This window comes from Triticum dicoccoides, chromosome 4B (genome assembly GCF_002162155.2).
Source record: "Triticum dicoccoides isolate Atlit2015 ecotype Zavitan chromosome 4B, WEW_v2.0, whole genome shotgun sequence".
NCBI lineage: Eukaryota > Viridiplantae > Streptophyta > Magnoliopsida > Poales > Poaceae > Triticum > Triticum dicoccoides.
In genome coordinates, this window is record NC_041387.1 from 424,617,779 (window position 1) to 424,629,032 (window position 11,254).

Genomic DNA, 11,254 nt, shown 5'->3' on the forward strand with positions numbered 1-11,254 from the left:
TGTGTTTATCTTGCCTAGTTTCACTTTGGCAGTCGTTTGTGCGAGCTTGATTGGTTTCTCCTAAGCAGCAAACCGTTTCGGAATAAGCTATGCTACTTGGACAGTAAACAGGGAGGTTCTATCATGTGCAAACTGTTGAATGGCCGTTTGATTGTACAGACTTTTTATGGGTTTTTTCTGTTCTAATTAAAAGTTAACATGAAGCAGATTGGTTAGTTCAAGAATTTTTGTTTGCCCCTTGCCTAATAGTTAGTTTAGGCACTGTAATGGTGATGTGTAAGTTAGTCATGAGAATGATGTCTCCGTGTGGGTTGTCCAAGGAATTTATAGGCTTTCTGTTAGGGTTCTGGTTCATATCGACACTGATGCTGGTTTTCAGACCATGAATTTAGATGCTTTTAAAAATGAAACTAATACTTGATATACAGTCGTACTGTAGGTCGTGTCTAAGCATTCAAAGGAAAAATATCGGGTTAATTTGTTCAATTAGAGTGGGCGACCTGATGTATATTGTTTTCTATTATTACGGCTGAAGATTGGATTGGTATGTCGGTCACCTTCCTTCTCATTTGTTTTCTCAGTGACATGCTGTCTATTACTTCTGAACCAACCCTTCTGCTACATTCCTGGGATTATGCTACTACTATCTGCAGAATGTAGATCTCTTGTGGTGCATTGGCATCAACATCAAGTATTGGATATAATGTAACTATGCGTTAGGTGTAGGGTTGCACCAGGGGTCAGCTTTGAGCCCTTATCTTTTTGCTGTGGTGATGGATGAGGTCACAAGAGATATACAGGAAGATATCCCATGGTGTATGCTCTTTGCATGTGATGTGGTGCTAGTCGATGATAGTCGGACGGGGGCCAATAGGAAGTTAGAGCTATGGAGACATACCTTGGAATTGAAAGATTTTAGACTTAGTAGAACTAAAACCGAGTACATGATGTGTGGTTTCAGTACTACTAGGAACGAGGAGGAGGAGGTTAGCCTTGATGGGCAGGTGGTGTCTCAGAAGGACCTTTCGATATTTGGGGTCAATGCTGCAGAAGGATGGGAATATCGATGAAGATGCGAACCATCGAATCAAAGCCGGATGGATGAAGTGGCGCCAAGCTTCTGGCATTCTCTGTGACATGAGAGTGCCATAAAAGCTAAAAGGCAAGTTCTATAGGACGGCGATTCGACCCGCAACGTTGTATGGAGCTGAGTGTTGGCCAACTAAAAGGCGTCATGTTGAACAGTTAGGTGTGGCGGAGATGCACGTTTTGAGATGGATGTGTGGCCACACAAGGAAGGACCGAGTCCGGAATGATGATATATGAGAGTTGGGGTAGTACCGATTGAAGAGAAGCTTGTCCAACGTCGTCAAGATGGTTTGGGCATATTCAGCACAGGCCTCCAGAAGCTTCAGTGCATAACAGACGACTAAAGCGTGATGATAATGTCAAGAGAGGTCGGGGTAGACCGAACTTGACATGGGAGGAGTCCGTAAAGAGAGATCTGAAGGACTGGAGTATCACCAAACAACTAGCCATGGACAGGGGTGCGTGGAAGCTTGCTATCCATGTGCCAGAACCATGAGTTGGTTGCGAGATCTTATGGGTTTCACCTCTAGCCTGCCCCAACTTGTCTGGGACTAAAGGCTTTGTTGTTGTTGTTGATGATGATGATGCATTAGGTGTTCCATTCTCCTGGGCAGTAGCCTTAAGGATTGATTAAACTGAAAATAATTGAAGCAAATAAATATATGCAATTAGTAGTTGCCACAGCTTCTGCTCCATTTATCAATTTTCTCATTGATGTCACTAGTAAAGTGGACACGTTCAAATCCATTAAATGAGTATATCGATGCTCACAACATGACTATCCCGCTTAGCTTTGGAATGGCACAATTTGGTGTTTTCATTTTTCTGTTTTCAGTGCATTTGCATGTTGATATCCTTTCGCCCTTTCTTACCTTGAACACGCACCCAAATCATCTTGCCCTTTACTTGGTAGAACCATATGAATCGCAGTAGGCGCACAGATGGAAATGAGAAAATTCTGTTACATCTAGATGAACTGCAAGCATATAAGTATAGGGGTAAAAATAACAAGGAATACTCTATTATAGTGAAATATGCAGTATTAAATATTTATGTCTTCATTTATTGCTATAAAACAAGGGTTAGATACAACATATGCATACACTCTTTCTCTCCTAGATACAACCTTAGAGACACCAAAACAATGGATGTTTTATTATGCAGTAAGACTAAGTGTGGTTCTCTTAGGGTGTTGCCAGTACATAGCTTCTATAGCAGTTGGGGACTAAGCAGTCCAATCGTACTAGAAAACGTCCAGAGGCAAAATAGCCGATATATAAGGATGAATTGTGTCTCAGTTTTAATCAGGCAAGAACAATCAATCTACCCTCTCAAGTTATTCTCTCGTTTGAACCCATGTCCCAATCCCTCACAGCCATGCCCGTCTGGCTACAGCACAGTAGTTATCCCGTGGTGAATCAAGGTTCACAACAATAGCTATATCTACGAGGAGAGAGAATGCGTAGATAAAGCCATTCCAATACATGGTATTTTATTGTTACATCTGACGAGGTGGGAGAGGAGGCTCACAGAACAAGCAACTCTCTTGGTTTTCTGAAAATGCTACGCCTCCAGATGCTGCCTCTATATTTTTTTTGCTAGTTTGGTAGTCATGCTGTTAGGTTTTGGTTCCTTTTTTCCTAGTTTTGATTTTTTTGCTTTGCTAGTTTTTGGTTTCTGTTTGACTCTTGTGTTTTTCAGTTCTCTCTTTGTACAGTGTATCATTTTGACGTGTTCCTTCCGATGCAAAAAGACGCACGTTTTGATGCATATTCGGAAAAGCAATATTACAACCTTACTGTCTCTCTTCTGTAACTCCCCTTGTAGCATCTATGGTTTCTGCTTATGTATCATTACATTGGGATTTGGGTGTAACCTTAATATCTCAGCCTTGTCTTCCTCTCAATAGTTCATCTATGTCTTCCTCTTTATAACAAGTTAGCAATCACAACTTCCATAGATTTTTTTTTTGTCTTTGATATAAACACTTGAGCAGTGGTGGAGTTCCTCTGATGCCATTATAGTAGGGTGGTTCAGAAGAAATGTGTTCATTCTTATAGGGTGCCTGCGAGTGAGTATACACATACAATTATGGATATAGGTTCACTTTAGGGTTGAGCCTCCCAACAATATGGATATCATGTAGTGGCTGAGTTGATATTTCTATTTCGTGGAAAATTGTACTAATATCTGGCCTCTGCCCCGCTTTATTCTCTAAAACCTGCAAATCCTGAATGCTGATTCTTTTACACTTCTAATTGTCTGTGACTGATGTAAACGATCTAGTCTTCATGGTTAACAATACGGATTACTGCTACTACTGACTACAACTTTTCTTAGTTATGCACTTTGAAGTATAGGAAAGATACTCCCTCCGTCCCATAATATAAGGCGTTTTTGACACTACACTACAACTAGTGTAGCGTAAAAAACGCTATTATATTATGGGACGGAGGGAGTACTAGATATTGGGCAATTTATATTGTCTGGGGTGGTGAACTGGTGATGTAAAAGATCCAGTCTTAATGCTTTACAATTCGATTTCTGAGACTATTGACCAAAATCTTTCTTAGTTTTGCACTTCGAAAGGATAGAAGGCCAAAGATTAGATATTAAATCATGGCTTGCTAGATCAATACATCCATAGTAGTCTTAACACAAACACAAGTACTTAGTTGATCCTGATACTACTAAATCTTGAAAGTGTTGATGCCTTTACTAGTGTTAACAGAAACACGAGTACTTAGTTGATCCTGATACTACTAAATCTTGAAAGTGTGACTCAAAAAAAAAATTTCTTGAAAGTGTTGATGTCTTTATTGCGCATAGGCTAACTATTTATGTCTTTGTTGTGTATATATGTATTCTGAACCATTTGCTAAGAAAACCAAGCATTTCTGATGTAAGGTATTTCTTTCAGTTACCAGTAACTGCTTAACCAGTATATAAAGCATATCAATACAGTGTCAAAACTTAATGAAAATCATTATTATTTTATCCTGGGATTTGCTAAATGACTAAGATGGGTTTTGTTATCGGTCATTTATAATCTTTTTATCTGTGTTACCCTACTCCAAATGTTTTCATCTATCTTTTCTTTAGGATAAAATATTTTCATCTATCTAATACTACAAATGTTTGCATTCTTTGTATTGATACTAGTACAATTTTGCAGACACCTGTACCTCCATTGCAAAGACCTGCTATCTTTAATGTATGAAGCAAGAACATTCTTTGTATTAATTACTACAATTTTGCAGACACCTGTACCTCCATTGCAAAGACCTGCTGATGTAACTCCAGTATTCAATGAAATACTGATGAATGAACAAGAAGAAGAATTTGATGGCCCCCCTCAAAAGGAAATACCTGCTTTGATTGTGTGGACTCTTGGAGGAAAGAATGTATCTGTTGAAGGATCTTGGGATAACTGGAAATCAAGGTAACTGATTAACGCAAAAATGGAACTACTGCACATATGATGAATATATATACATTTTTTTACGATCTGTTAATCACATGATCTCCTAGATTACAGACCCACTGGCCGTTCGTTGGTTTGACGGATAATAATAAAATTTATGGAAATACACCGTGTATATGTTCAATGCAAGACCTCCTCTGTAACTCTGGAATGCAGCAAGTTTTATTCTGATGATGTTCATACGTACATCGCAGGAAACCGATGCAGAAATCTGGAAAAGATCATTCTCTTCTGTTGATCCTTCCTTCTGGAGTTTATCGTTATAGATTTGTTGTAGATGGAGAGAGGAGATGTTTTCCTGACCTTCCATGTGAAACTGACGCCATGGGCAATGCTGTTAACCTTCTTGATGTTCATGTGAGTTTTCTTTCTTCTTCAAGGATGAAACCTTTTTTTCCTTCTTGAGCAACATGCTTGTGAAGAAACAAATTGATCAAATGCATATAAACAGACTTTATGCAACCTATTGTGACTCACACTTGTTTTTAGCTTGACTCACTTGTAGACCAGGTTATAAATAAATGCGAAAGGCACTTAGAGAGGTTGTTCGCTCTATGCTTAAAACTGGCAAGAGCTTGTACAGTTGTCTGGAAGGACCTGTTCTGTACTAATTGCACTGATTCTTATATTTAATAGGTGTTGATAATTGCCTTAAGTTTGGTGTTGGTTAAATATCTGTTTATGGATATATGGAGTACTTGAATTCAGGAACTGAAGTTATTGCATTGGCTGCTATTTTTCTTGGCTATTAATTGCGTACTATTGGTAAAAAACCATATGAGACTTATCAGGGACTTCGATGTCAACTTGGGATTAGCAAAACTAATAATGACCTTTGGAGACAGTTATGGGATTTAAAAAAAGCAATACACACTTACATTCAGCCAATTGTAAATATGTTGTTCATAGGCAATGTTAAGATAAAACTGGAATATTTGTGTTGAAATTGCGCCTTCCATTGTCCTCTTAAATTTGGAATTTCTTTTCATGCATGCAGGATTTTGTTCCTGAAAGTGTTGAAAGTGTATCAGAATTTGAGGCTCCTCCATCCCCAGAATCTAGCTACAGTTTCCAGGCACCTGAGGAAAAGGACTTTGCGAAGGAGCCACCTGCTCTTCCGTCTCAGCTTCACCTCGGCGTTCTTAACTCACAGAACTCAGAGGAAATATGTGCACGGCCCCAACACATCGTCCTCAACCACCTTTTCATCGAGAAGGGTTGGGGTGCCCATCCGCTGGTGGCTCTTGGTGTAACCCACAGATTCGAGTCCAAATATGTAACGGTCGTCTTGTATAAGCCCATAGAACGATAGCATAGCAACCGCATGAAAGTTGAAGCTAATGCTTGACAACTCACCGCGAAACCAGCAATGAACAGCAACAGCGTGGCCTCTCTCCCTGTAAAAGCACTTCAGGTACAGGAATATTTTCGATAACTTGAAGGAGCTTCTAGTCGTGATATTGCTCCCCTTCTGTATACCTCCTGGCGGATGGCCTTATCGTCGTGAGTTCATACATATACTTGTGTTGTTGTTGTTGTTGTTTCCAACCCCTCGGGAATGATATGTGTAGAATTGTCACCGAAAAGTGAGAACTGAGAACCGTGGGACTCCGCTGAATCGCTAAGCTTCAGAGTTAGATCTTGTGATCCTTATTCTTCATTGTTTTTCATTGTGATGATGGTGTTGTATAATAATACAAAGCTACCGGTTACGGATCTGGATCTGTCATCCTAGTGCTCTCAGGCTGCAAGCTGCCATTGTTTCTGCGTTGCCATTGTTTTATGCACTGGTTTGCTTTGCTTGTTCAGATGTTGCGAGAGCATGAACCTTGTACAGTGTACATACACAGGCACGGCAGTGGACAGATCAACTTTTACAAGTGCCATTCTTCTGTCGCTGCTACAGAAGCGTGGCAGGCTATTAAAATCAGCTGGAAATTCTAGAAGGCATTCGTGTTGATAGCGTCGGAGCTGGGAACAGTTGGTGCAGCAGAAGGATTGTGTGCGATTAAAGAAGCGTCAAATCTTTCCTCGTATCATCTCCATCACCACATGTTTGATGTTTGCGACTGAGCCAGGGTGAGAAAGTGGCGGGACATTGCACGTTGGGTAGGTAGTAGCGGCACAGCATCGCTCCAGTAAAAAAGTAACAAGATGGGGCAGGCAGCACCCAGTCGACTGGAACGGATCATTCTGGCTTTGCAGTGTCGCCGCAGTGGCTGGCTGCACGCCCATCAATGATGCATGTCTGCCTCACGCCCCTCCCCTTGCGGCCTGCGAGCCTCGAGTACGCATGACACGAACAATCAGGCAACTCCATCGCGTGACCCCAAACGAACGTCCATTTTGTTTGGATTCTGTCCGTTTGGATATGGATTTAGGGTTGTGTTCGGGTCTGTCCTGTGATGCGATGGCCGTGCGCCCAGCGTGCGGTCGCGTCCATTTGCCCCATCCTGTCCGTCAGGGCCAAAAATGCCCAAATTTACATCAAAACTAATTTCCAACCCAAATATTTGTCTGAAAATTAAAATAGTTTTACAACCCAATTGAAATTGTCTTTCATAAAATAGTTTTACAACCAAATCGAAATTGTCTTGACTGAACATAAAATAGTTTATATCTATTGGTTGCCAATGTGATCCCAGACGTGCTCAACCAAGTCATTTTAAAGATTCAAATGAGTGTGCCAATCACGCATCTCACGGTGAAATTGGGCAAACTATTCAAATGTGGTCGGGTCTTGGTGCAGGGGCTCAATATTTTCACCTTGATAATCAAATCCTTGGTCGAAGATACTCTCATCACGCTCGTCCTCGATGATCATGTTGTGCATGATCACACAAGCAGTCATCACCTCCCAAAGCTTCCTTCATCCCATGACAGTGCAGGGTTTCGAACGATACCCCACCGGGATTGAAGCACACCAAAAGCACGTTCCACATCCTTTCTAACACTCTCTTGCATTTGGGCAAATCTCTCTCTTTTCTCACCTTGGGGTTTCGAGATTGTCTTCACAAAAGTTGACCATTGAGGATATATACCATCTGCTAGATAGTATCCCTTGTTGTAATGGTGGCCGTTGATCTCAAAGTTGACAGGTGGGGAGTGGCCTTCTGCAAGCCTCGCGAAGACTGGAGAACGCTGCAGCACGTTGATATCATTGTGAGAACCTGCCATGCCGAAGAAAGAATGCCATATCCACAGATCTTGCGATGCCACCGCTTCTAATATGATAGTGCACCCGTTAACATGCCCCTTGTACTAGCCCTGCCAAGCAAATGGACAGTTCTTCCACTCCCAATGCATACAATCTATGCTGCCAAGCATGCCTGGAAAGCCTCTAGCTGCGTTGGTCGCCAACAATCTCTCTGTATCAGTGGCAGTTGGCTGCCTCAAGTACTCTGAGCCAAACACCTCGATCACAGCCTGGCAAAACTTGTACATTGACATCAGACATGTTGTCTCACTCATGCGCACATACTCATCCACCAGATCGCCTGGAATTTCATATGCAAGCATGCGGATGGCCGGGTGCATTTCTGGTAAGAGGAGAATCCAAGCTTGCCAAGGGCATCCGTCTTGCACTCGAAGTATGGGTCATGACTCATGAGCAACCACTCCCTCTCGGATACGATTGAACCCATGCCTTGACATACGAAAACGACGACGAAATTTATCCGGTTTGAAGAGCGGGGTGTTGGCAAAGTAATCGGCATAGAGCAGGGCGTGTCCTCTCTCCCTGTTGCGGTTCAGGTTGGGAACGACCAGTGCAGCCACCACAAGATTTTCATCATCCGACGACGAATCATCCGATGAACAGAGGAAATGATGGAAGAAAAACTCGTCTCCACTGTCCATACCTTTGTTGGCAAAAGGTTGAACACCTTGCGGGCGTGGTGGCGAAGAGGCCGCGATGATCACCCCGATGATCACTGGCCGCTCTGGAGCTCTCGTCGGAATCTGCCTCGGCCATCGTGGTACGTCGCCGGCACTCGTGCCCCCTCCGCCACCGGAAAGGACGGCGACGGCCAAACCTCCCCCGATAGACGACCAAGACTACGGCGAAAGCGCGGGCGTGGTGGCGGCCATGTCGAGACGTGGTTTGGTATGGACGGCGGGGGGCTGCGCGGTGAGGAGGCGGCCGGAGAATAGCGACAGCTCCGACGGCGGGGCGGGGCGGGGAGAGAGGGTGAAAGCGTTGGGAGCGGGAGGGACTGCTAGTGTCCCCGACAGGCGGGCCACGGGGGGGACAAGGGCGTGCGTTGCGGCCGTCCGAGCGCGTCCGTTTCACCCCAAACCGAGCGCAAGTTTGGGCCGGGGATAGGTCGAAAACGAACGAAATCCGGACAATTGTCCGTTTGAGGCCGTGCTCTGGGCCGCCTCTTTTGTTCCTTTTACCCCAAACGGACGGAGCCGGACAGTATAGGGTCGCGCGGTGGAGTTGGCCTCACACAACGCCACCTCTGTCTCCGTCCTCTCTCCATCTCTCACCATGATTCGGTTCGGCCGCTGTGGCGCCAGTTGAATGGACGCACTCGGTCGGCCGCGTCCTTCGGCTCCTCGCAGTGTCGCCAAGTGACCAGGAATGAGTCCCGCGTGCTCGAACGCGAGAGGTCCCGCCCTCCTCGTGCTCGTATCCTGCTGCCTGAGCGAAAATCTCGGCGCCAGCATCATGAAGCAACAGTCAAGGCGTCAATTATTGCTGTACTCTGCCCAGGACCCCCGCACCGACTGTTCCTCCTCGATCCATCCTCTCGAGTCCTGACGCCAGGGATTGTTCGGATGTTTCATGTAGGCCACGCTTTACTGCAGCTCGGTAGCCAACTTTGGATCGCCGAGGCTAGTGCTTAGCTTGCTCTTGTCTTGCCCAATACCGGCCTGTCCGCCACAAGAGTTACTGTGGTGCATCGCTTTCTGGAAAATCATCCGCACCACAAAAGCCCCGCAATGATGCATTGGAATCTCGACAAAACGAGTGTTAGTGTTGCAAATTACATCAGCGTGTGGCAGAATTTGATCAGTATAAACATACCAAGTTCTATTATGTTAAGATTTAAACCACTTCTTATTTTTCTTTCTTTTTTGAAAAGGGCCCGGATCTATTATAAACGTTTATCACAATTACAAAGTATTCATGACATAATAAAATTACATTGAGGTTTTTGAACCAACTAATGACCGCTAGTGCCGTAAGAAAGCCGATGACAAGCCACTGTACACGTGCCCTCTAGGCACCAAAGCCGGCCTAACCTTGTCAGTGACAGCTGGAAAGTTGTCGTACACGTGCCTCTAAGGACCAGTAGCACCCAGGAGCCGTAGTCGTCGTCATCGTTGAACCCTTTAACCGATTGGAAGCACCTCACACCATATCTCGCTAGCGCGCACACGCAACAAGAAACCCTTGCCGCCGCGAGGGGACGACATGCATATACGTCGGAGCTTTGTAGGCTCTATCGCGACAGATAGACTCAGGGAGGGACGGAGCCCGTAAGATCATCTCAACAATGAAGTGCCGCCATCTGCCGAGTGTCGCCCCTGCGAGGACTAAACCCTAGCCTATCTACTAACCGGAACCGAGTATCTGTGTTTCATACCGGCAGTGCTGTTGAGGGACAATTTGTTTGGATGGGGAGCGCAACGGGGGATCGAGATGCTCAGGCGAAGAACATGGGATTTACGCATGTTCAGGCCTTCCGAGGGGAGGTAAGACACTGCTCCTACATCTAGTGTTGCATTGTTTGGGGGCCTCACCGGAGATCAGGAAGATCACTTGGAGCTATATTTCCTGGGTTACAAGTCTCCATGCCCAACAATGCAGAGATCCTTACTTGGTGGTAGGTTGGAATGCTTTCTCCTATCTAGGGTTTTCCTCTCGCCCTGCCATATATGTCCTGGTAGAGCGAGGGATACAGTGTACCGTACTTAGGCTTAGGATCATCCTGTTGCGCCTATCACTGCCTGGGACAACAGGTCTCGGCATTACTCCTTTCTTGGGGCAGGTGTGTTATCATCTTTCTATTGGAGTTAGTCCTCACAAAAATAGTCCAACACCCTTTCCTTCATTAGTAGCCCCAAGTGTCACACGTCGTTCTTGCCAGGAAGTTGCGCGGGACTCCTTGAGCTCCTGAAAAAAGCGGAAAACACAAAGAAAGAAAGGGTTGAGTGATGGAGCTAAATTCGGTAGATCTCATTGTAGGGGATCCCGAACTAAGCGTCTAGGCACGATGGTGATAGTGACACGAGTTTTTTACCTAGGTTCGGACTCTCCGAGGAGATAACACCCTACATCATGCTTGTGTTTATTACGTTGGATTGAGTACAAAGTACAAATGCCTACCATGAGACTATAATGCGTCCTCTACGAGCCCTACCCACGGTTTATATAGATACCGGGAGTCTAGTGTTATAGCATCCTAATCGGCTATGTACAAGGAAACTAGGTCTTTGATAAATCGAACATCTTCGAGTGCACGAAAGGTCTTCTGGAGTCTTCCGTTTATGCGTCATGGGTCGCCCGATGTGGACCACTCCTGAACCGACAAAAGGGGTCCTCGGCCTGGCCCACCAGACCGGGAGACATGTGGTGAGAGTCCCCATAGAAAGGACACCATCGATGGCCCTAAACCGGTCTACAAGTCTGGACACACCTAGGTTCATCCGAGCTGCTCTTCGTCTTCAGTC

General features: G+C 44.7%; 1 protein-coding gene across 1 annotated transcript in view; it reads left to right on the forward strand.

The window, feature by feature from the left end:
* The window catches only part of LOC119290659 (SNF1-related protein kinase regulatory subunit beta-1-like), a 9,486-nt gene extending 3,195 nt beyond the window's left edge, over nucleotides 1–6,291 (forward strand). The window contains exons 2-4 of the mRNA XM_037569290.1: nucleotides 4,350–4,531; nucleotides 4,768–4,930; nucleotides 5,571–6,291. Coding sequence (XP_037425187.1) covers nucleotides 4,350–4,531; nucleotides 4,768–4,930; nucleotides 5,571–5,885 — 660 coding nt within the window. The 3' untranslated portion in view covers nucleotides 5,886–6,291. The remainder of the gene's footprint in view (nucleotides 1–4,349; nucleotides 4,532–4,767; nucleotides 4,931–5,570) is intronic.
* The last annotated feature ends 4,963 nt before the right edge of the window (nucleotides 6,292–11,254 follow it).